Source organism: Thamnophis elegans, chromosome 6 (assembly GCF_009769535.1).
Source record: "Thamnophis elegans isolate rThaEle1 chromosome 6, rThaEle1.pri, whole genome shotgun sequence".
Lineage (NCBI taxonomy): Eukaryota > Metazoa > Chordata > Lepidosauria > Squamata > Colubridae > Thamnophis > Thamnophis elegans.
The window spans coordinates 7,121,194-7,146,696 of NC_045546.1; the positions used below are offsets into that span (position 1 = coordinate 7,121,194).

The 25,503-nt window shown below is 42.0% G+C and overlaps 3 protein-coding genes across 8 annotated transcripts in view; all 3 read right to left on the reverse strand.

Moving 5' to 3' along the window:
• Nucleotides 1-537: 537 nt before the first annotated feature.
• CREBZF (CREB/ATF bZIP transcription factor) lies at nucleotides 538-7,950 on the reverse strand. 3 transcript variants are annotated; one of them, XR_004255615.1, is made up of 4 exons: nucleotides 6,784-7,950; nucleotides 5,979-6,057; nucleotides 4,677-4,746; nucleotides 538-1,139 (listed from the first exon to the last, which is right to left on the reverse strand). XR_004255615.1 is itself a non-coding variant. In XM_032219489.1 (3 exons), the coding sequence occupies exons 1-2, from the start codon at nucleotides 7,668-7,670 to the stop codon at nucleotides 6,009-6,011; spliced, it is 936 nt and encodes a 311-aa protein (XP_032075380.1). In that variant the 5' UTR covers nucleotides 7,671-7,950; the 3' UTR covers nucleotides 3,467-5,129; nucleotides 5,979-6,008. The 3 variants fall into 3 exon arrangements, 2 of the variants coding, with proteins under 2 accessions (XP_032075380.1, XP_032075379.1); XM_032219489.1 differs by lacking the exon at nucleotides 538-1,139 and having other exon boundaries at nucleotides 3,467-5,129; XM_032219488.1 differs by lacking the exon at nucleotides 538-1,139 and having other exon boundaries at nucleotides 3,467-6,057.
• A 1,907-nt stretch (nucleotides 7,951-9,857) lies between these two features.
• CCDC89 (coiled-coil domain containing 89) lies at nucleotides 9,858-13,385 on the reverse strand. Its single transcript, XM_032220006.1, has one exon. It carries the CDS (start codon nucleotides 12,795-12,797, stop codon nucleotides 11,733-11,735), a length of 1,065 nt encoding a protein of 354 aa, XP_032075897.1. The 5' UTR covers nucleotides 12,798-13,385; the 3' UTR covers nucleotides 9,858-11,732.
• Nucleotides 13,386-18,152: 4,767 nt separating this feature from the next.
• Nucleotides 18,153-25,503, reverse strand: part of SYTL2 (synaptotagmin like 2) — a 40,281-nt gene continuing 32,930 nt past the window's right edge. For all 4 annotated transcript variants that reach the window (XM_032219612.1, XM_032219611.1, XM_032219610.1 and 1 more), the window contains 3 exons: nucleotides 24,893-24,992; nucleotides 19,579-19,784; nucleotides 18,153-18,596 (listed from right to left, as the gene is read on the reverse strand). In XM_032219612.1, coding sequence (XP_032075503.1) covers nucleotides 18,451-18,596; nucleotides 19,579-19,784; nucleotides 24,893-24,992 — 452 coding nt within the window. In that variant the 3' untranslated portion in view covers nucleotides 18,153-18,450. The remainder of the gene's footprint in view (nucleotides 18,597-19,578; nucleotides 19,785-24,892; nucleotides 24,993-25,503) is intronic.

Here is a 25,503-nt window from a genome sequence, read left to right on the forward strand (position 1 = left end):
TTTCTTGCCGCAGTTGTTAAAGTGAATAACTGCAGCTGTTAAGTTAATAACATGGTAATTTAAATAAACCTGGATTCCCCACTGAGTTTGCTTGTCAGGTAGCAAAAGATCACATGACCTTGGGACATAGCAACAATCATAAATGAGCCAGTTGGCAAGGACCTAAATGTGATCATGTGACCAAGGTGTGACATAGATGAAGTCTCTTTTCAGGTTCCACCACAAACTAAACCGCGTAGCTGACGTCATCAACAGGGCGACAACAGCGCGGAGAGAGAAGCACGCTGTAAACCCTAAACCTAACCCTTAACCTAACCCTTAACCTAATCCTAACCCTTAACGTAACCCTACACCTAACCCTAAACCTAACCCTTACCTTAAGTTGAATCGGCTTGCTTTCAAAGCGCTATTTAAAGCGCCCTTCTTTCTCCGCGCTGGCTGTTGTCGCCCTGTTGATGACATCAGCGACACGGTTTAATCGGGCGCGGCTTAGTCGAGCGCGGTTTTGATGGGTCACGTCTTTTCAGTGCTGTTATAACTTTGAACGGTTACTAAATGAACTGTTTTAAGTCGAGGACTACCTGTATATATAGGTTGCTGAGTGACTAGTTGCCCAGACCTGCTCTAAATTATATTTACGTGCTCTAAAGCTCAAATACTTATTAGTGCAAGTACCATTTATCAAATGCCTACTTGAAGAAGTCCATACTTGACTTCTTTTTAAGATTGTCTTTAGTATATTTTATTTAGTGTAGTTCTAATTATGTTAATATACACCCAGATGAGTCATATTTTTTTAATCAGAAAAGGCTAGTTAATTTTAGGTCATACCTGAAATCCAAAATGGTATGTTTCAAACCCACAATAAGCCACTTTTCAGACATTTTACCTCCAAACAAGAGAATTTGGGACACTTCCATTTTGCAAGGTGAATACGGGTAATCCTTGCTTTACAACAGTTCATTGAGTGACTTATTCGAAGTCACAGAGGCGCTGAAAACAGTGACTTGTGACCGTTTTTCACACAACCACTGCAGCATCCACATGGTCATGAGATCAAAATTCAGAAGCTTGGCAACTGACTCTTGATTTATGACGGCTGGATTCCTGGGATCATGCGATCACTTTTTTGTGACGACCTGACAAAAAAGCATTAAAAAAAGATGTTGAGACTTTGGAAAAAGTACAAATAAGAGCAACAAAGACGATTAAGGGACTGAAGACAAAAAACACATGAAGAATAGTTGGAGGAATTCTCTAGACTGGGTGTGGCCAGTCTAGAGAAGACATGATAGCAGTATCCCAGTGCTTGAGGGGCTGCCACAAAGAAGAGGGGATCAACCTTTTTTCCAAAGCACTGAAAGGCAAGAGGAGAAACTGTGTATGGGAAGTAATCATAGAAAGAAGTCACCTGAAATTAAGGAGAAACTTCCCAACAGTGAGCACAATTAACCAGTGGAGCAGCTTGTCTTCAGGGATTATGGGTGCTTCATCACTGGAGGTTTTGTATTTTTTAAAAAGACTGGATCTGAAATGGTAGAGGGTTTCATGCTTGAGCAGGGGGTTGGAATAGAAGACCTCCAAGGTCCCTCCCAGCTCTATTCTGATTGGAGATCAATCGGGAAGCCAGATTCACTTAACATATTGCAGTGATTCACTTAGCAACTGTGGCAAGATAGGTCGTAAAATGGGGCAACATTCATTTAACTGTCTCACTTAGCAATAGAAATGTGGGGCTCAATTGTGGTCAAGGACTACTTGTATAGCAAGACTTTGCCCCTTCAGATATATCCATGTCCCAACATCCATTTTTCCTAGCACCTCTCCTCAACCACCACTGATACCCTGGCCTGTATGCTTTTTCCTTGTCAAAGGATTTGGCCTTCCGGTGTGGCGTACAGCTCAGGCATGTTCATCCACAATCTTATCAAAATCCTCCTTCCTCTGAATGGCAACCAATGGTCCTTGGTTTATCCTCCCTTTTGTCTTTTTAAACTACTGCTCAAAACATCACACTAACCCTTTAAAAAAAAATAACTATGTTTCATTCTCTATATGAGCCAAAGGGTTTGAGAATAATGCATTTTGCACAGTCTTAATTCATTACACCAAGACATTGGATTCAGCAGAATTCTGCATACAAATCTAAAGCATAAGTAGATTTCAACAGGAGCATCTTATTCATACACAATCCGGACTTGAAATCCTCAAATAAGGTGATAGTTATCTAGTTTATAGAAATATTTTATTCATCTGAATATTAGCAATGCCCAGACCCCAAAAATACTAGTGAAGATTATATGCTACTTGGTTAAATACTGCATATACTTCTTGAAATGAACTGTGCTTACTGAAAAGTACTTAATACGAACATCCTTCTAGTCAATAAAGCATATTGCAGCTTCTTTTATGGCTAAAAACTGACACAATATCAGCTATAGATACCAAACTTTGTGGAATTCATGGGGGAACCCCCCCAAATTACATAGGTACAATCAAGCAGTGAGCAAAGTACTGACCCCAAATGTTTAAATGACCGCTTAAAATTTTAATTCTAGGAACAAAATTAAACACTGTTTTGGTAATGCCAAATTATTTTTCAATGAAATGTCAAAGTCTGCATAAGGTTTACGTCAGAGATATCTGATCTTGGGAACTTTTAAGATGTGTCAACTTCAACTCACAGAATTCTGGGAGTTAAAGTCCACAGATCTTAAAAGTTGCCACGGTTGGACAACCCTGATTTAGCTAAAAGGATGTTTGTTTGTTTGTTTTTTTGGGGGGGAAGATCTGTCCGTCTATGGCTTTGGAGGAAGAATTTTGGGAGGCCCTTACTGCACATATGTGTCACTGCACATACTTAATTTTTTAGTAATCAACATTTATAAAATGATTTGTAAATGCAGAAATTTTAGTTTTTCTCATTGTTGTTTAGACCTTGCCACTGTTTTTTAATCTTGTATTAAGCACATTTTATAATAATGGCTGAAAAACACTATAATTCTGAAAATCAAAATTATAAAAATCTGTAAAACAAATAGTTTTAACTGCCTTGTATATGATTATTATTCTCAAGCATGAAAATATACTTATGAGAACAATAAATTTTGCCTGAGCAAGGTAATGGCTGGTGGTTATTTTCTATACTAAAAGAAATATTCAATTCTTGTTTAGTTTTGCAATTTTTATGTTAGGCAAACTATTCTGGGAGCATTTGATGAAAAACGATATAGAAAATTAAAGTATCATAAATAAATACTGCTACATCATTATCAATCACAGAAAAAACCCTCTGAACACTAATATAAATACATCCCCAGCCAGAAAAATACACTCAATTATATTGGTTAAGCTATAACACATCTCTTAACACTGTACAAATCATTTCTGAATGTGCCACCAAACCAAACCACCATTTTATAGAAAATTAAGGGATTTGATAAAAAAACAGCCTTGAGTCTTTGACTGAAAGGTAAACATTTTTAATTTGAATAGATGTACTCATAAGTATGCCTGAATTACTTACACAGAAACACTGACATAATTTTGAAGTACTTATTAGGATATTCCATTCAAGCTTTAATTTCAAGAAATATTCAATCAAACTGGTTAACAAGGGACAAAATATTTGCAAGTCTATTTGGCTTGAATATGTTTTAGTAGGCACTAAAATCCCTGCAGGTCTTCTTCACTTCTGGGCTTTTGCCTAAGCAAATGTGTCACTCACTTTCTATGCGGAGGATGGTATTCAAGGCAACAGTTTTATTTTTCGACGACACACATGGTTAAATACCCAGAATATATATATATATATGTATTTTTAATCTCACAACACTTTAAATCATACAAAAGAAAAGAGATTCCATTTCACAATAATGCAACATTAACAAAATGACTTCTGTGAAAAGCAATTTAAAAAGGCATTTGCTTCTTGAAATACAACCATAGACTGTGTCACAATTTTTTTCTGTGGGCCGAATGCTATCAGCAATAGAGAAAAGGAACCACTAAATTCTATCAAGTCCCAAGAGAATAAATAAATGAATTATGGACAATAAATTGCTGCCATTCAAAGATACTGAAGCATGATTAAAAACTGAGAAATGTGTCTATATTTTCATATTTCAGTTTACGATTTGGCCAGGATGACTACATTTAGAAGACTTCTAAAAAATAGCCACTTACTAAGTATGGGACAATATCAAGAAATGAGCTGGCAAAGGAATTAGTTCTTTGCAGTGCTGCAGCTGCCATAAGAAAAGACTTGCCAGTCTCCTTGTAGATGCTCCTACTGATTTAGAGATGGGAATATGTACATTCATATAGCAGATGTGACAGTAGAAGGGAAAACAGCTACCATATATCAATTAAAAGAGAATTAAAATAGTCTTCTCAGCAATCCTAATTCTAGCTTGGGAAATTTAAGGTGTTATCAATCATCTGATACATGAATAAAAGTTTGAACAATTTAGTCAATTTCAGATTACGAAAACAGGAAATAACCAGCGAGAAAGCAAATGCTTTTTTTTAACGATGCCACTTTTCACATCAGTATATTTAATTTCTTGCTAGATTGGATTAGTTGCTCAAAACATCAACATTACCCTGTTCAGTGTTGTTTTCAAAGTGAAATACAGCCAGTGCCCTGTTACCTTGCTCCCTTTTTCTCATACTACCTTTTAAAATAAAGCAGGAAGGGTGGCCAGCAGCTGGTCCCGTCTCTTCTGCCCATGACAGCTGTATCCACTTCAGCATAAAGAAAAACAAGGATGCTAAATATACACATACTTCATTAAACAGCAAGGTTTCACAAAGAAAATCTTGTGGTTGAAAACATACAGGTTGCAACAGATTTTGAGAATTTTGCATTTCATTCATAGGAGAAATAGTCACATGTTTCTAATTCAAGACAAGACAATAGGAAGCCTCCTTTGCAGAGGCAACTGATTTTTCCAGGTTTAATATTCTTTGTGAAACCTCACTTTACATTATTTCACAACCCTTATTTCCCCATTTTACAGAAATTTAAATATGAAGCACTTAAACACAACAGACAGTTGATGCAGGGAAAACGTATGTGCTAGCCCCCAAGCCAGCATGAGCTTGTCAGCAGAAAATCTTCCTCCATCCTAGACAGGAACAATTGCATAAATGTGTGGGGGAGAATATATATATTTGTTCATTTACTTTTTACTTTTTGAAAACTTTCAAACTGGCATGCCACTTTCATTTTAGTACAATTTAGCAAAATGCAGGTCCCACTTTAAGAGACCTGCATGAGACAAAACTAAACAAAATTCATTAGACTAAAATATTTCTAGGTAGTCTTCAAAATGCATGCAGCAATGTAGTGATAGAACACTGATATTACTAAAACAATCTGTGGGCTTATTTGCTTCCTTGCAGATAAGGCCACATTATTATAGTAACTGAACAGCCAAGTATATGGACAAATAATCCATCTCTTATTAACTGGGAAAGTTTACAGCAATTGCTTCTTAACTAAACATTGTCAAAACTTGCAAAACTCAGTAGTTTACTCCACTAGAAAAGACCAAGTTCTAAAGTAAATGTTGAGGTATATTTTATTTCTTTAAAGATATACTCACATTGTCTCAGTAAAAAAAAACAAAAAAGGTTTTGATTCCCCTTTCTCCGCGCAACATATCGCTAAAGTACATTTAGCAGCATTTCCCCCTCCCCCCAAAAAATCTTAACCTATTATTTTAAAATATTACATTAAAATAATTTCTACGCGTCTTGTCAGGAACATGTTAAAAATTTAGAATGACAGGGAAAAGTAGTGCTAACATGAATAGCATTACCTGAAACTTGATTAATCAAAATTAACTCATTTTTGGAACTGCCTCCAGACCTATGGCTAACTCCTGGACCAGACCAAATTTAAAAAAAAAAACAGGCTAAGTACCAATGCAAACTGTCCGATACCACATTACGGGAATATTATGGATCCTTACCAGGTTGCGAGGTGGTAAACGACTGTTCTTTTAACCCCTACACAACGGAGCCTGGCAGGGCAAGCACCTAAAAGAGAAACTGTCAGAAAAGTTTAATAGTAATGTATAACAGATGTCTTACAATTTTCACATGCATGTTTTTTTTTAAACTACCTGCTGTGCATTATATTACTATTTGGATGAAGGGTTTCTTTCTCCAGCGAAGACGGTGAAGTTTACGCATTTTGTTTTTCAGCTTCTTTTTTAAGCAACAGAGCGAGCTAGATTCCTTTTTTTTTTTTAATCTATTCCCACCATTATTCATCTCATGGGAACCTTAAAAAGCTACCGTACTTCTGCCCTTTTTGGGCTATTCTTACCACCACTGTCTACCTGCTTTCCATGCTTGCAAGTTGAGTGACAAAGCCTTTTTTTTTATCAATGCGCCTGCAGAAAACATTTCAGCCACAACACCGCTGGGCGTCCTGGACGCCACCCCAACACTGAACACAAGATGATCCTCCAACACACAAAAAGAGGGGGGAAGTTTTGCATTTCTTCCCCCATCCCTCACTTTCCACTAAGCACAGGCGGCTCTAACCAAGAAGCCAGCTTTTTTCATCACTTTCCCCCATTTATCTCGGGTTTCTTTGCTTTTTTTTGTTAGTATTATTTTATGTTACAATCCTCTTCCTCTCCTCTCTCTCCTTCTCTCTCTTTTAACTGCATCCTCCGCTAGCAAACCCCTGGGATGATGACAGCAGGCAGACACTCGGAGTATATATTTTTTTAAGTTCTGCGTAGAAGTGGAAATACTTGACCCTACATTTTGGAGAGCAAGGAGGAAGCAGCAGCAGAAGGAGGAAGAGGAGGAAGAGAAGAAGAAGAAGCGGCCGCCAAAGTCTCCGAGCTGGCCGCCCGCTTGGCGCACAGAGAGCAAAACTCCACCGAAAGGTGGTCGCGGTCCACATGGAGGCAAACGCCGCCGGGGCTGCGGGAGGACGAGGAGAGCTTCTCCGCCGGTTCTTCCTCCGGGATGGGCAGCGCGTAGTCGTGGTCGCCGTTCTCGCCGAAGGCTCCGGCCGCCGTCTCTTGGAAGAGGCTGCTGCTGATCCTCATGCGGAGGCCCAGGCTGCCGTCGCCGGCCAAGCGTCCGAGCAGGCGGCCCAAAGCGCTCTGGTTGGCCAGCACGGCCCTCAGGTAGCCCGTCTCCCGCTCCAGGTCGCGCAGGCGGCGGCAGAGGCCCCGGTTGCGGTCCCGCAGCTGCCGGTTCTCGGCCGCCAAGCCTTGCAGCCGCGTCTCCAGGCCCTGCACGTACAGCTTCTTCTTCTGGCGATTCAGGCGAGCCGCTGCCGCCGCTTTCAGGCGGTTGCTGCAAGGGCGCGCCGGCCTGGAAGAGCTCGAAGGCTCCGCCGCCTCGGCCGGAGGACTCGTCCCGTCCCAGGCCGATGGAGGGGAAGCCTCGCCGCCGCCCACCGCCGCCTCCAGCCAGGCGTCCAGTTCCAGGTCCGCGGGGAAGAGCAGGTCGTCATCGTCCGGGTCCTCCAGGGAATCTTCGGTCATCGCCGCCGCCGCCGCCGCCGCCGCTGTTTCCGTCGTCTCCTCAGGTCGCCGCTCGGCCCCCGGGCCCGGAAAGGAGCAGGCCGCGACCGCCTCTCCGGGTTTTCCCCGCCCGGACGAGGCCGCTAAGAGCTGGGCTAGGCTGTGGCGCATAATAGCGGAGCGCCCGGCGGGGCCCAGCCGTTGCCCCGGATCGTTCCAAGGAGGCCCCGGTTGGGATTAGGCCTTCCCGTCAGGCAGGCCTCAGCGCCGCTCTTCCCGAAGAGGGTGGGGGGGGAAGGGGGAAAAGGAGAGGAGGAGGCGGCGGCCACCTTCGCCTCAGGCCTCGGCCGCCTTTTTTTCCCCCTTCACGCGCGCGGCCTAACCCCCGCTTCACAAAGCCACGGCCGCGCCTGCGCACGCTCCGGCGCTCACCCTGAGCATTCTGGGAGTAGAAGTCCGGCAAGGGGGAGGGAGGAGAGGCGTGGCTCCAGGCGGGCTGCTTTTTAACGCGGAGTCTATTTAGCGAACTGTGTAAAAAATAAACGATGAGCTGAAGGGGGCGGTTTGGTCTGGAAAGTTTCGGAGGCGAAGAGATTCCGGGAAAGACGGTTGTCTTGTCGTCCCGAGCTTTCCAGCTCAGATCGGTAACTCTGCCTTGGTGCCAAGCCCCGGTGGTTCGGTTTGTCCCAAAGGTGCTTTTTCAAAAGGCGACTGGACTTTTATTTATTTTTTCTTTTTCTTTCTTTTTTTCTTTCTTTCTCTCTTTCTCCTTCTCTCTCCTCTTACCTTCTTTTTTCTCTTTCTTCTTCCCTTCCCTCCTTTTCTACCTTTTTCTTTCTTTCCTCTTTCCTCACTTTTTTCTTTCTTTATCTCTCTTCTTTTCTCTTTCTTCTTCCCTCCTGTTTTCTTTTCTTTCTTTTCTTTTTTCTTTCTTCTTTCCTCCCCTCCCCTTTTCTCCCTTTTTTATTTTTTCTCTCTCTCCCCCTCCTTCTCTTCCCTTCTCTTTCCTCTTTCTTTCTTCTTCCCTTCCCTCTCTTTTTCTCTTTTCTTATTTCTCTTCCTTGCTTCCTTTTTCTCTTTTTCTTTTTCTTTCTCTCTCTCTATTTTTTTCTTTCTTCCCTCCCCTTTTCTCTTTTCTTCCTTTTTTCTTTCATTTTATTTTTCTTTCTCCCTCCTCTCTTCCTTTCCCTTTTCTCTTTCTTTCTTCTTCCCACCCTTCCCCTTTTCTTTTTTCTTTATTTTTCTTTCTTTCTTCTTCCCTCCCCTCCCCTCCCCTTTTCTCTCTCTTTTCTCACCTTTTTTCTCTTTCTTTCTTTCTTTCTTTCTTTTTCTTTCTTTCTGTCTCTTCAGAAGTTATGGGTACTCCAACACTGAAATCTTTTAAGAAGGGACTGGACAACTTGTCTAAATTGGTTTAGTGTCTTGTGTTTGAGCAGGGGGTTGGATTAGAAGACCTTCAAAGCCCCTTCCAACTCTGTTATTCCGTGATTTCCTTGAAAATATTACACTTCTCATTCAAGAAGCTTCATCTAGAACCGAAACAGCTTTTTGGATGAAAAGCAAAACATCTTCAAGGAAAAACAAAATCCAGTTGCCTTTTGCGGGGGGGGGGGGGGGGGGGGGGAAGGGGGGGGAAACACCTTTGGGACAAGGATAATCTGGAGCAGCAGTCACCAACTGGAACTAAATGAAGTATGTAAGGAATACAGCAGGCCAAAGTCGACATTTCATTTTTCTGACAATTTTGGAGTTTGGGCAATTAAGTGGGTTACTGCTGTAGAAATGGCTAGTAGTTACTATTTGGTATAACTAAAACGTTGATGCTGTAAGTTTATTGATGTACCTGAATGCACCAAAAAAATGTGCAAGTTGCTACTTTTTTATACATTTATTTTCCCCTCTTTACTTTATCCCCTCTATCTCACCCCCTTCTCTTTTTTTCCATTGCCTTTATTTTTATTCGTATTTGATATTAAAACTTTTAATAAAAAATATAACTTTAAAAAATATGGCAAGCAGCAGAAACTACTGCTGGGAAGATTTTCCCGACATCCAGCTGAAATCAATTTTCTAAACTCAATCTAGAATTAGGTTTACAGGTAGCCCTCAACTTATGGTCACTCCCCCCCAAAAAAAATCTGTTAACAATGTAGTTGTTAAATGAGTCATGGCTGACTTCCTGACCTTCGTTACCATGATTGTTAGCAAATCATTGCAGTTGTTAAATGAATCATACCGTCCTTAAACAAATCTAGCTTTCCCCCGTTGACTTTGCTTGTCGGAAGCCAGCTGAGAAGTCACCAATGGTGATCACATGACCTCGGGACACTAAATGCTGGTTGCCAAGCCCCCCCAATTTTGATCATGTGACCATGGGGATGCTGCCACAATCCTAAGTGGAAAGGACTGTTGTATTGAAAGTATTTGGTATTTAGTATTTGGTATTTATTGTCACTTATAGGCCGCCCTATAAGGATTAGAGCAGTGTTGTATTGAAAGGATTAGAGCATTTGCTGGCTGGGGAATTCTGGGAGTTGAAGTCCAGACGTCTTCAAGTTGCCAAGGTTGAGAAACACTGGATTAGAGCATGTGCAGAGTGTAACTAATTCAAACTTTTGATATTCCTTGCTGAGGTAAAGCGCCATTGTAACCTAATGTGCTAACTGAGGAGATAAAGCCAAAAAGCTTTGCTATAAGGAACTTGCTGTAAATTCAAAATGTGAATTCTGTCTGTCTATGACAATATAATATGAGATATATAATTTGTAACAAACTCCGGGCTATATGCCAGAAAATGTATTCCTTTCCACTTCTGAGGACCATGAGCTTTGCATAAAACCATGGATAAGAAATTATGTCTCTATAGCAATGATAATCTGTGCAAGATGTGTAAAGTATAAGAAGGAAACGGGGGGGGGGGGGGTTGCACCTGCCTGCTTTTCTCTCCTTGCCTTCCTGTTTAAAGTGGGAGATTAAGGTCGCCCACTTTTGCTTTGATCAAAATAAAACTGATGACCAGTTGCCTCATGTTCAGAGGTTCATTGGGATTGATCCAGGGGTGGGATTGAAAAAAGTTAGCAACCGGTTCTCTGCCCAGTTGCTGGGTGGGCGTGGCCATGGTGGGCGTGGCCAACTCGGCCTCCCGCACCACGACATGGGGGCGGGCTTTTCACCCTCCCCAGGCTCCGGAGGGTTTCCTCAAGCCTCCGGGAGGGTGAAAAGAGCTTCCAATGGGCTCCGGAGGACAGAAAAAGGCCTGGTTTTGGACTTCCAGTAGGCCCATTTTTCGCCCGCCCCAGGCTCCGGAGGCTTTCCCCAAGCTTCTAGGAGGGCAAAAATGGCCTCCCCCAGACTCCGGAAGCCCTCTGGGAGCCGTAAACAGGCCTGTTTTTCACACACACCCCCAAGGCTCCGGAGGATTTTCCCAAGACTGTAGGAAGGCGAAAACGGTCTCTTCCGGAGGCTGGAAACAGGCCCATTTTTGGTACTTCCGGTAGGCCTGTTTTTCACCCTCCCCAGGCTCCGGAGGTTTTCCCTGAGCCTCTAGGAGGGCAAAAATGTCCAACAGGCTCCGGAAACTGGCCCATTTCCGGACTTCCAGAAGGCCCATTTTTCACCCTCCCAGAGACTTTGCAAGGGCCCTGCAACTTGCTTGCGATAATGAATGAGCCGCATTTAGACTCCTGGGAGGGGAAGGGTCAGCCCGTCCTTGCAACCACCAGTTCGGCGAACCAGATGCAAAATTAACATCCAGTTCGCCCGAACTGGTCCGAACCAACTGAGCCCCACCCCTGGATTTATCAGATTCTGAGCTGCACCAAAACCTAACCGTATCTTCAAGTCATCACTGAACGAATGGCTAAGAGTCGAGAACTATCTGCAGACCTGTCAGCAGTATCTTAAAATGCATTTACTGTTAACCTAAGCGACTCCTGGTCAAAGATAAGTATGTTAGGAATGGCACGAGGCTTAAATGCAAAATCTCCACTTTATACCGGAAAGCATTATGATCTTGACACATTTATTTGACAGTTATTCTAAATATTGAACTTCTCTCTGGGCTGCGTGGTCAACATAGCAATCGCAGCCACCTAAGAATAATCCATCTATCTAACTCTAAATAAAAGGTGTTGTGTTTAGCAACTACGACGGGGGGAGAAAAGCAACCCATATGTGTTAAAAGGCGAGTCTTAAGGAAGGCTTCCGATGGAGAGGAATACTTAAATGTGTCCGTTACGCCATAAAGTGGCGTAATTTGCTATTTAACTCTTTCTCTTTGTTCAGCAGTTCGGTGCTGTGCTTTCTGTAAGCTTCGAAATGCATTCGGAGCTCGGAGTTAGCTTGTTCTGCCCCCTCAAGACGTCGCCTTAAATCTCTAACTCGGAGGTTACTATCCACCATGGCGGCTTCTGTCTCAAACTGTTGTTCGGCTGCCTGCTTGGCCTTCTCCATATCTTCCGCTTTCTTCTCCAGCTGGAGGATCTCTCGTTGTTTTTCCTGAAGCATCTTCCCTCTCTCCATCGCCAGCTTCAACAGGTCCTCCTTCTCCTTGGCAAGGACATCTAGCTTGGCTTGCAGGCTGCTCTCAGTTTCTCTTAGCTGCCTCTCTGTTTGCTCCAGTTGGTGGCGGATCGGTTTTTGTTTTTTCTCTAAGACGTCCAGTTGCCTTTTCAAGGAGTCCATCTCCTTGGTGTAGACTCTGGTTTGTTCTCTCTGGCTTTCCAGAAGTTCATTCTCTCGTTCTTCGGCTGAGTGGCAGCGCTGCTGGTAAGTTTTCTTCAAGGCCTCCATATCCGTGGAAAGTTTCTTGAACTCGGAAGAAAGTTGGGCCAGATCTTTTTCTTTATCTTTCAAAGGTTGGCTGAAAAGGCTTTCGTTTTCCTGACGCAGGCGGCCATTTTCTTCTCGGAGCTGCTTATTCTGCCGTTTGTGCTCGTCTTTGAAGCGGATCATTTCTTCGTGGTTGGCAGCCAAGTCCATAAAGCGCTGCTCCAGGTGCTGGATGCGTCGCGTCTGATTCTCCAACCTCAAGGCATCCCCCCTTCTCGTCTCCTCCAGCTCGCCGTTGATCTGTTCCAGCGTCTTACAGCGCAAGAGTTGGTCGTCGGCTCTCTTCTTGAGGATGCAGATCAACTGGGCCTGTTCGTTGATGCGCGAACGCAGCAGGGCCTTCTCGCCCTTCTCCTCATCAGGAAGGCCGTGGAGCTTCTCCAACTGGTCGAAAGGATCCCCCATGCTCCATTCTAGCTCTCCTTCCATATCTTGGGATATTTTCGGATTCTTCCCGTCCTGAGGCATATCAAGGAAACGGTTTTCTCTTGCTGTCCCAAACACAGGTTCCCCAGTGGCTTGCCTCAGGTGAACATTCAAAAATTCTGAACTGCCCTTCAGAAGTTCAATGGATCCAAATGACAGTTGGTGGCAAAGTTCCAAGAATTCTGTGACATCACAAGCTTAGAAGGCCCCGGCTATCCAGAACTGACATAGTTTTCTCTCTATGTCTTGATCCTACTGCCATCTTTTTCCTCTGTCACATCCGTTTGTGCTCAACAGAGGAATGATGTCAACTCTTTGATCTACCCAGGAACAAAGAGACAGCATGAAATCCATCCATATCTAGTAGATTTTAAGTTGTGCCAGTTCTTGGCATCAGTCAATTCACAATAAATAGGCAAACATTCATCTTTTCAACAGGTGCCTTTCTCAAATCTTCTTGAAGAGAAATACGAACCGTATTTTTCAAGAGATGCTTTTGCGTCCTTCTTAAATCTGTTTATTTAAAGAGACGAGAGTAAGCAGGAGATAGCCGTGCTTCTTCTTATAATACTTTTCGGACTATAAGATGCACCGGTGTATAAGATGCACCAAGATTTTGAAGAGGTAAGTAAGGGGGAAAAAGTTTTTGTCTTCCCTCCTGGCCCCCAGGAGCACCCTGCAGGCTTCAGCAGGGCTGGGGGAAGGCAAAGAAACCCCTGCTTTTGTGAAAAACAGGCCATTTTTTCACAAAAACAGGCATTTCCCCCTTCCCCCAGTCCTGCTGAAGCCTACAGAGTGCTTCTGGGGACTGGGAGAAGGGAAAAATGCCTCCATTTTTGCAAAAAACAGCCCATTTTTTGTAAAAATGGGATGTGCGTGCAGGGCTTCGGGAGGCCAAAAATGGCTATATTCAGTGTATAAGACGCACCAACATTTCCACACTCTTTTAGGGGGGGTGCGTCTTATACTCTGAAAAATATGGTAATTCAAAAGCTGCTTTGCCTCCATTTCAAGGCGCCCCAGTACTCTGGGTTTTCTATGGAATACAGGTAGTCCTCGACTTACAGCAGTTCATTTAGTGACCAAAGTTACAATGGAACTAAAAAAAGTGACTGAATGACCCTTTCAGCACCCCCACATGGTCACATGATCAAATTTCAAATGGTTTAGAAACTGACTCATATTTATGACGGGTGCGATCCCCCAGGGTCATGCGATCCCCTTTTTCGACTTTCTGGCGAGCAAAGTCAATGAAAAAGCCAGATTCATTTAACAACGGTGTTACTAATTTAACAACTGCAGCGATTGACTTAACGAATATGGCAGGAAAGGTTGTAAAATGGGATAAAATCCACTGTCTCGTTTAGCAGCAGAAATTTTGGTTTCAATTATGGTCGTAAGTTGAGAACTACTTGTATATTTAAAAAGTTCTTAAAGGACTACCAACTTTCATAAATATTTAGTCAAAAACATCCTATTTATTGGGATTTTTCTCTACTTTGTGAGTGCTGAGTAACCCTGGAAGTTTTGCTCTCTTTCTGCATCTAGTTTGGCATTTTCTGTCCAAACTCGATAATCAAATCTGACTCTGTGTAGTTTTCAAGCTACAAAGATGCCACCTGTTGAAGGTGGAGGATTAAGGACTAAAAGGGCGGGGGGGGAACCCTTCAAGGAAGCAATATACTATGTAGTTTGGATTTTAAAAAATAAGGGGAAAGTAAACTCAAGATAAATTTTGCCATGCAGCTTCTATTCCTTCTCTCCCAGCAAATATAGCAAAATAGGCTGAAAAATAGCTTCTATCTCAGAGCAGTAACCATACTGAATTCTATGGTGCAGTGCAATATTGGGTTTTCAATTTCAATTATATAGAAAGTAAAGGATGTATGTTTGTCTTTTTATTTTTATAGTTATAATGTACACTGAAGATGGCATTCAATTTCATTGTACCATGTGCAAAGACAATAAACTAAAGTCAACTAAATTTAACGTATTTTTCTAATCAAGTCTAACTTCCTTATTCAACAGATTCCATTCAATCAATATATATTATAATGGGGAAGAGAGCTAAGTCTTTATCCTTTGACATGCTTGTTCTTTAATCCCAGCCTACTTAAAATAGCATTTTTAGATGAAACAGTGTAGTTGTTAAAAACCAAACTAGGTCAGGATAGATACTACAGTACTCTTTCCTAGAATCCGTATAATAGAGAATTATGTTAGGAAATACTCCACCATGATAAGTAGACTGTCTATTTACAATGAAAGAAGGCATCTGGTTCAGTTACAGAATGGATGGAGCTTACAAAAGGAAGCACCGGGGCGTGTGGGGGAGACACAAAGTCCTTACTAAAAGTATAGAACACAGAAGAATAGGATGGGAAGGGACCTTGGAGGTCTTCTAGTCCAACCCCCTGCCCATGGCAGATCCCATACCATTCCAGACAAAATCTTTCCTAGACCAATTCTCAAACACAGCTCGTCTGTCTGGAATCCACACTGTATATCGGGCATTAATATAATCGTGTGAGTCCAGAAGTATTTTATGAGAAGAGTCCTCCACTCCTCTGTTCACAACAGAATCCCTTATGCCACCAGGCTCCAAATGTTGGGTTTGGACAACCTGGAACTTTGCCTATGGTCTGACCTAAGGGTAGTACACAAAATTGTCTACTACGACATCCTACCTGTCAATGACCACTTCAGCTTCAATTGCAATAATACTCGTGCAAACATCGATACAAACTCAAGGTAAACTGCTCCAAACTCGATTGCAGAAAATACGACTTCAGCAACAGAGGGGTCAACACCTGGAATGGTCTACCCGACTCCGTTGTTACATCCTCAAACCCTCCACAGCTTCAACCTCAAACTGTCTACAGTGGACCTCACCCCATTCCTAAGAGGTCCGTAAAGGGGGCGTGCATAAGCGCACCAGCGTGCCTACCGTCCCTGCCCGACTGTTCCCATTTATTTGTACCTATTTCCTGTGTTCTTATTCATGTTTATTCTTATTCCTGTTATCTTGTACATGAGTGACAAACTAAATAAATAAAATGAATGAATGATTGCGTCCAGTCTCTTCTTAAAAACTTCCAGTGATGGGACATCCACAACTTCTGGAGGCAAAGCCGTTCCTCTGATTAATTGTCGTCACCGACAGGAAATTTCTCCTTAATTTGAAACTTCAGAATTAAATTTGAACATTGAATACTCTCATAATTAAAACAAGAAGACCTGGAGACGAGACTAATAAACATGAATGCAAATTCCTCTGATTTTATATACGTGTCTCCATTTTTACCATCATCGTCTGAGCTACAGGTTCTGGATTTGGTCGTTCTTATATATTTCCCTTTCATTTAAAGAATCATTTAGAAAGAAAGGTTACTTTAGATCAGTAAACTCTCTCCTTACCATGTTTTAATTCTCTTGCCTCTCTTGGACTGGCACTCCTCTGCAGTTTGCATCTCCCTGGAAACGGAGACGGCAACAGAAGTCTAGCTGTTCCTTTTGGAGTCTGAGACTTTTATCTTGCTTTCAAAATAAAACCTTCCAAGGGTTTGTGTGTGGAATGAAAGTTTTGGCTGTCCCTACATGGAACTCTTAATGGCAGAAAGCAAAGAGGAACTAAAGAGCCTCTTGATGCAGGTGAAGGAGGAGGGTGCAAATGTTGGCTTGAAACCCAACATTAAGAAAACTAAGATCATGGCATCCAGCCCTCTCAATTCCTGGCAAATAGATGGGGGTGGCGACAGACTTTATTTTCCCGGGTTCCAAGATCATTGCAGATGGAGATTGCAGCCGAGAAATTAAAAGATGCTTGCCCCTGGGGAGGAAAGCTATGGCAAATCTAGACAGCTTACTAAAAAAACAGAGACATCACCCTGCCAACAAAAGTGTGTAGAACTGTGCATGGTCAAGGCTATGATTTTTCCAGTTGCAATGGATGGCTGTAAAAGTCGGACCATAAAAAAGGCTGAGCACCAAAGAATGGAGGCCTTTGAACTCTGGTGCTGGAGAAGACTCCTACGAGTCCCTTGGACTGCAAGGTGATCCAACCTGTCAGTCCTAGAGGAGATCAACCCTGACTGCTCTTTAGAAGGCCAGATCCTGAAGAGGAAACTCAAATCCTTTGGCCACCTAATGAGAAGGAAGAAGGACTCCCTGGAGAAGAGCATAATGCTGGGAACAATTGAAGGCAAAAGAAGAAGGGGACGACAGAGAATGAGGTGGATGGATGGAGTCACTGAAGCAGTCGGCATGGGATTAAATGGACTCCAGAGGATGGTAGAGGACAGGAAGGCCTGGAAGAATGTTGTCCATGGGCTCGCGACATGACTTCACAGCTAACAAAACACATGCAACAGACATTTGTTTCCTATCCAGAGAAGTTTGAAAACATGCATTATCTACAGCACCAGCTGATAACCCTTGAAGACTATTGCTGACCTGACAATTAAAAAAGTAATAAAGGCGAAACACTGAAACATAAAGCTGGCAAAAAAAAAAAGATAACCTTTTTGGTAACTGTGGATACAGATGCTTTACAATTTAAATACCGATGCTTTACAATTTAAATGGCCGAAAGTGTGCCCCTGTCCATATCTACTTAAAAAGCCAGCCTGGCTATGATCAGTGGAACATATTGATGATCAAATATTAAGAGTCCAATCTGTAAGGGCTTGCACAGGATTGAATTCCACTGAGTTCTGGGGAATATCACCCAAGGGAATAAATTGCAAATTTGCAAGTTTATCTTCTGATACACTGAGATTGCAACTGATTCAGAGTAAGAGTTGGAAGGGACCTTGGAGGTCTTCTAGCCCAACACCCTGCTCAAGCAGGAAACCTTATATCATTTCAGACAAATGGTTGTCCAATCTCTTCTTAAAAACTTCCAGTGTTGGAGAATTCACAACTTCTGGAGGCAAGCTGTTGCATTGATTAATTGTTCTACCTGTCAGGAAATTTCTCCTTCGTTCTAGGTTGCTTCTCTCCTTGATTAGTTTCCATTCATTGCTTCTTGCCCAGCCTTCTGGCGTTTTGGAGAATAAATAGAATGAGGTGGGGTAGTGGAGGGGAGGGGAGGAGAGGAGAAGAGAAGAACAGAGATGGAAGGGACCTTGGAGGCCTTCTAGTCCAACCCCGTTTAGGTAAGAAACCCAACACCACTTCAGACAAATGGTTATCCAATATCTTCTTAAAAACAACCAGTGTTGGGGCATTCACAACTTCTGGAGACAAGTGGTTCCACTGATTAATTGTTCTCACTGTCAGGAAATTTCTCCTTAGTTCTAAGTTGCTCCTTCACCAACTTATAAATCTTCACCAATAATCATTTAACTTATTTCGTGAAATCCTTTCATTCCTTTTCATGGATCAATTTAAAAGACCACACAAGACAACTGCGCATAATTTAAATACATTTCATGTTTTAATACATACAGTGTTTATTCAAGATTAGAAGAGTTTGATTTAAAACTCAGTACCAGGTGATATGCAGACCCATGTTTCATCCAGCAAAAGCAAGGTCAAGTTATATACAGCTTAAAGATGCCCACTGCTGACATTTACACCTGATGAAAGAATTGATTCCCCCAGACATTAATCTCTGTATCTCTCTAGCTCTTCTCTCCGTCAAACCTCCAGCAAATCGTATCACCTGGAAAGCAATTTATCACTCCTGTCATTTTTATTTTGTCATTTTTGCTACCATCAGCATCCGGAGTGGGAGTGTGTCTTCTACCCAGGTGTTGGGAGAGTTGATCATTCTTTCCCATAAGGTGGCTTCATCTAATGAAGAATCCATCCAATCCACTGGAATGCCATAGCTTTTGCCTAGTAAAAGTGTTTAAATAAATGAGATTAGTAGCAAATATTGATTAGTTATCTGCACTGTGATATACAGGTTGTCTTCAATTGTTTAGTGGCGTTTGAAGTTGCAACGGCACTGAAAATGTTTTCTACATTTCCACAGAGAGAGGGACAGAGAGGGAAAGAAAGAGGGAAGGAGAGAGAGAAGAAAAAGGAAGAATAGCACTTAGACATATATACCACTTCATAGTCTTTTTACAACCCTCTCTAAGTGGTTTACAGAGTCAGCCTCTTGCCCCCAACAATCTGGGTCTTCATTTTGCCCACCTCAGAAGGATGGAAGGATGTCATCCTTGAGCCGGTGAGATGTGAACTGCCGAAATGCAGCTAGCAATCAGCTGAAGTAGCCTGCAGTACTGCACTCTAACCACTGTACCACCTCAGCAAGGAAGGAAGGAAGGAAGGAAGGAAGGAAGGAAGGAAGGAAAAGAAAGAAAATAAAAAAGAAAGATAGAGAAAGAAAGAAAGAAAGAAAAGAAGAAAAAGGATAGAGAGAAAGAGAAAGGAAAGGAAGGAAGGAGGGAGAAAAAAAAGAAAAAAGAAAAGAAAAAATAGAGGAAGAAGAAGAAAGAGAAAACAGAGAGAAAAGAGAGAGAGAAAGAAAGGAAGAAAGAAAAGGAGAAAAAGGATAGAGAGAAAGAGAAAGGAAAGGAAGGAAGGAGGGAGAAAGAAAAAGAAAGAAAAAGAAAAGAAAAAATAGAGGAAGAAGAAAGAGAAAACAGAGAGAAGAAAGAGAGAAAGAAAGAAAGAAAGAAAGAAAAGGAGAAAAAGGATAGAGAGAAAGAGAAAGGAAAGGAAGAAAGGGAGAAAGAAAAAAGAAAGAAAAAGAAAAGAAAAAATAGAGGAAGAAGAAAGAGAAAACAGAGAGAAAAGAGAGAGAGAAAAAAAGAAAGAAAGAAAGAAAGAAAGAAAGAAAGAAAGAGGAGAAAGTGATAGAAACTTGTACCTGTTCCAAGTCCTATTCTAAGTCCTCCTAGGAAATGGTTGGCAAGCTTATTATGATCCCAAACCGTAAGTTCCACGCATGCTTCTTTCAAGTCTTCGGGTTTGAAGCCATCGTAAACCATAGTGTGGTTGAAGACCGGATTCGTCGTCTTTGCAACAGCTCTCGTCTTCTGACGGCTCTTTCTACTTGTATCCGGAAGAACAGTACTTTGGACAACAAAGACAAAAGAAATGATACTCCATACACTTTAGAACCGGGGGGGGGGGATGTCCAACCCTGGCAATTTTAAGACTTGTAGACTTCCATTCCCAAAATTCTTCAGCCATCCATGCTGTCTGGAGAATTCTGGGAGTTGCAGTCCATAGGTCTTAAAGTTGCTAAAGTTGAATTTCTCTGCTTTAGATGGTATATATTTTGCAGTAATACTACACATGCTGTATAAAAGCAAAGAGGGAATTACTATTTCTCATATCTAAGAGGTAAAAATTTGGAAACAATAAACAATAAAAGTGATCTTATAAAATCTTATTTGGCTGACTTTCTAATTTACAGAATGCCTTTTGTCTTCCAATTGCTGCTTTGCAATGCTATGCAGTATCACTGCCTATTCTATTGGGTTTTATGCTGTTCATTTACTAATTGATCAAATTTCTACCCTGCTCATCTCACCTAAGTGACACAGGGAAGTTTACAAAACACTATAAAATAAAATGGGTGGAAACTAATCAAGGAGAGAAGCAACTTAGAACTGAAGAGAAATTTCCTGACGGAACAATTAATCAGTGGAACTGCTTGCTTCCAGAAGTTGTGAATGCTCTAACACTGGACGTTTTTAATAAGATGTTGGATAACCATTTATCTGAAGTGGTGTAAGGTTTCCTGCCTAGGCAGAAGACCTCCAAGGTCCCTTCCAACTCTGCTATTCTATTCTATTTTCTCTCTTCTCTTCGCTTCTATTTTCTCTATTCTATTCTATTTTCTCTTCTCTATTTTATTCTATTTTTTCTCTATTCTATTTTCTCTTCTATTTTATTTTCCCTTCTCTACTTTATTCTATTCTATTTTTCCTCTATTCTATTCTATTCTATTCTATTCTACTCTATATTTTCTCTTCTCTATTTTATTCTATTCTATTTTTTCTCTATTCTATTTTCTCTTCTATTCTCTCTTCTATTCTATTTTATTTTCTCTTCTCTATTTTATTCTACTCTATTTTTCCTCTATTCTATTCTATTCTATTCTATTCTATTCTACTCTATATTTTCTCTTCTCTATTTTATTCTATTTTCTCTGTTCTATTTTCTCTACTCTACTCTACTCTACTCTACTCTACTCTACTCTACTCTACTCTACTCTACTCTACTCTACTCTACTCTACTCTACTATAAACCTGTGACTAAAAAGCACAGTGAAGAACCCAGTTAAAAAACAAGGTTAAAATTTACAAGTAAAATCTCAAAAAGTTAACAAGGCTAAAAGGCTAACAAGGAGAGCCAGCTCAAATCCCAACTTAGCCACAAAAGCGAGTTGGGTGACTGTCTTTCAGCCCAGCCCACCCTACAGGGTTGTTACGGGGAAAAACAAGAGGAGGAGAAGGAAGTGTTGGATATGTTCGCTGCCTTGGGTTATTTGTGCTTGACAGTGGTGGCTGAACACAGCTATGGAAAATGTTGATCAGCAGATACCACTTTTCTAAGAGTTCAGTCGTAACAAGGAACAGGAGGTCAGGAAGTAATGATTGTCTGAGATGGTGTCAGTCTTATCAGGTAGACCAGACAGGAAACGCAGCCAGGTAAACTAACTCTACTTTATTGTAAAACTACATTAACTGAATCTGAACAAGTCTGAATGTATAATTCTCCCACCGTGTTGTGGCCTATAGGCCACCGGTCCTTCCAGCAGCCGAATCGGAGGAGGAGGAGGAGGAGGAGGAGGAGGAGGAGGAGGAGGAGGAGGCGGCGGAGGCGGTGGTGGTGGTGGTGGTGGTGTGGGAGTCAGGGTCAGCATCAAGACAACCTGAGAGCTCCAAGGGGGAAGTGGGAATGGAGCTGGCAGAGAGAGAGGCAGAGCCTGGGCTGTCCGTCAGCCCCCAGATGGAGAGTCAACAGCCACCAGCCTGAAGGTGGCTGATGAGGAAGAGGAGGAACAGGTAGGTCCAGTGCCTGACGCGCAGATGTCCAGAAGGCAGAGGAGAGCAGTGGAAATCCACGGGCAATGTTTATAGAACACGTAGGGTGGAATAAATTAAAACCAACTGACGATGTAATTATCAACACCCAGGTAGTCCCTAGTGATGAAATAGTAAAACCAGCAATTAAAGAAGAAGTGCAGGTACAGGAGGAACTAGAAGAACGGGAGCAGGTGAAACAGGAGAGTCCACTGGTGAGCCCTGAGTTGCCTAGACGTTCAACCCTGTGTAACACAACCACCTGACAGATATCAAGCTACTACAGCGTGTCAAGTAGATAAAGTTCCTGCTACTTATCATGAATTAACCCTGTATCCTAAGGAGGAGCAGATAGTTTGGAAAACAGCAATGGAAAAGGAACTGAAATCCTTACAAAAGTTAGGGGTGTATGAAGATGTAAGGTTACCCCCAGGTAAACATGCCATTGGTTGTAAATGGATTTTCAAGATTAAAACAAGTGTAGATGGGACTGTTACCCATAAAGCCAGATTGGTAGCACAAGGGTTTGATCAGTCAGCCAATGACTATGATGAGGTATTTGCATCTAGTCTAAAGGCTACAACATTACGTGCATCATTAGTTTGGGTAGCTAGGCATGGATATGTAGTGACTCATTTAGATATTGAGACAGCATATCTCCATGCACCGTTGCAACATACTATATATTTAAAGAAGCCTTTAGGGTTAAACACTGGTAATAACACTGATTGCTGGAAGTTAAAAAAAGTGTCTTTATGGCTTGAAGCAATCAGGATATGAATGGAATCAATGTATAGTGAAAGAGTTAACTAAGATAGGTTTTAAAGCTGGCATGGCTGATCCATGTTTGTTTAAGAAAGAAAGTAATGGTGTGATTTCATTGTTGCTATTGTTCACTGATGACATAGCATTAATCACTAAAACTGAGCAAGAAGCTACTGAGATTATTACACTGCTGAAAACACGGTTTAAAGTAAAACTCCTCGGTGAGATTAGGCAATATCTTGGGTTAAAGATAGATAAAACTAGGGGAGGATACAAAATCTCACAAACCAAGAAGATTAACTAGCTACTCAGAACGTTTAGGATGGAACTGTGTAAACCAGCTAAAACTCCAATGGGTCAGGAATTTAGCCACAAGGATGTAAAAAGCCCTATGTTTGATAAAAGTATTTATCAATCATTAATTGGTAGTTTATCGTATCTGAGTAATTGGTCAAGACCCGATATTGCATATAGTTTAAATCAATTAGCCAGGTTTAATGCTGAACCTACTGAAAGGCACTGGCAAGCTGCTAAGAAGATATTATCTTAAGAAAATGATGCATTATGCATTGTATTTAGAACCTAGAGATTTGAAATTTGAAATGATGATGATGATCTGAGCTTGACTGCATATGCTGATGCAAGTTTTGCTACAGATGTGTCTACACGGAAATCAACATCAGGATTTGTTGTATTCCCGGGAAAGGCACTAATTGGATGGCAATCTATTAGACAAAAACATTTAAGTCTATCGACTATGGAGGCTGAATTCTCATGTCTATCATTAGTATGTACGGATTTGGTTTGTTATAAACAACTCCTATTTGATATGGGTATAGATGTACGAGAGCCTAGTGTTGTTTACGAAGACAATCAAGCAGCAATTCCGATGGCATCGAATCTTGCTGTAAAAACTAGGTCAAAACACACTAATATAAGATATCTGAATGTACGGCAAAGTGTGAATAGTAAATTAGTTTCACTAGAGTATTGTATGTCTGAAGATAACATCGCAGATCACTTTACCAAGGCCCAAGGTAATATAAAGCATAAGCGTTGTTGCGAGGAATACGGATTAAGATTGTAAGATTTATATATTGTCCTACCCAAAGGGGAGAATGTTAGGAATATAATTCTAATGGTTGGGTTGGCAATATATAAATCATGTAACAATGTTGTACCTGTTTCTTTAACTCATGCTGTAAAATGTGATTGATTGCTGTTTTTCCTCAATCGGCCATAAGAGGGAGCCAGAATGACTGTTAGCTCTCCGTTTGTTAGATGCTGGGCTGATCTGATCTGAGTGTTTTGGAAGCTGGCTGTTAGAAAGTGCCATGAGCTATTGTAAGTTTTGCAACTGCTAGCAAACTTTGAGTACTGAACTGATTATATGATACTGGACTATATTATTTGGATTATCCCTTAACTGAAAGACATTGATGACTGACTGTCTTAAGCGTGTATGACTTGGACTGTTTGATGGACTCTGATACCTCTATTTCCACGAAAATAAATGCCTATTTAAACTGCGGTGTCTCTGTATGCTGGTTTGTGTGTTCTCCAACACAACTCTCACAACGCTTCGCTGAACGTACTTGCTCTCCCAACGGGGAGCTTACCTAACATGGACCTTGGGAAGGAAGAGCCACCGCTGCTAGCAAAGCCCCACCCTAATTCTAGGGGATAAAAAGCAGGGGGCAGAGATAAATTGATGTGGCAGACAACTATTTATCTCCCCTGCCAGACAGATGTGTTAGCCTGCATTGAGAGGGAAACTTTTTGCCGGGGCTGCTGACACTCTTAATAATGTAATCTTTGAGTTAACTTCAGAGGGTTTCTCGTATTTGGGGAGCTGGGTCAGAACACACCGGTGGTGCATTACCAATTTTTGTACTACCGGTTTGGGCGCGCTGCGAACCGCAGAAGCGTCCGGGCTGGTGGGTGGAGCCTCCCGCCGCCGCTACTACCAGTTCACCTGATCTGAGTTGTCTCTCACACTGGTACCTATTGTGCACATTTTCATTGTGCTTAAAAAGGTAACAATAAAAGTTTCCTCTGTCCAGTCATGTCCAATTCTAGGAGGGAAAGCTCATCTCCTTTTCTTAGCTGAGGTAGCCGGCATTGTCCAAAGACGTTTTCCTTGGTCATGTGGCCTGCATGATTACACACCAAGATGCATGGAACACTGTTTCCTCCCCACCAAAAGTGGTACCAATTTATCTACTCGCATTTGAAATGCTTTCAAACTGCTAGGGGGGCTGGAGCTGACACAAGTAACAGGAGCTCACCCCGTCACAAAGTGCTCAGGTGTCGAACCGTGGCTGTCGGCTGACAAGCTCAGCATCTTTAACACGGAGCCATTGTGCTGAGCGATGTACTTACCACTTCACAAAAGAATTGAGCTTTGGGCCTCTGAGGATGGGCAGGTCATTGCATTGTTTCACCCAAATGTGAACTTCACCGGTAGCCAGAGTCTTCTTGCCTTTAAAACAGAGACAGATATAAGAGATAATTAACAGATTGCTTCAAATCATAGTTTTACTTTTGGGTTACCTGTTGACTGTTTTTTTTATATGTAGCAGAATATAATTGTTCTGACCTAGAAGCCAAGTCCTCGTCCCGATAAACCCCTTTTACTTAATTTACAATGAATTCCTCTCCAGCAAAGTCTTTCCTCTCCCACAGCCTTTCAAGATAGTTCACAATTACCGACCTTTATCAGGCTTGGAGAGTGGCCAGGCCGATATCTTTCAGACGCCGCAATACTTGGCAAGAATGCAGGAATGAACCAATTGTCTCCTGCAAACTCCACTCCCCTTTCGCTCCTCTTTTATTCCCTATGGGAGGGGCCATTCACCGTCCACCTATGGCTGTGATGGCAAACCTATGGCACACATGTCACAGGTTGCACGTGGAGCTATTTGTCAAGGCACGGGAGGCGTTGGCCTGTCAGCTGGCCAGCGCGCATGCACCCACTGGCCAGCTGACTTCGG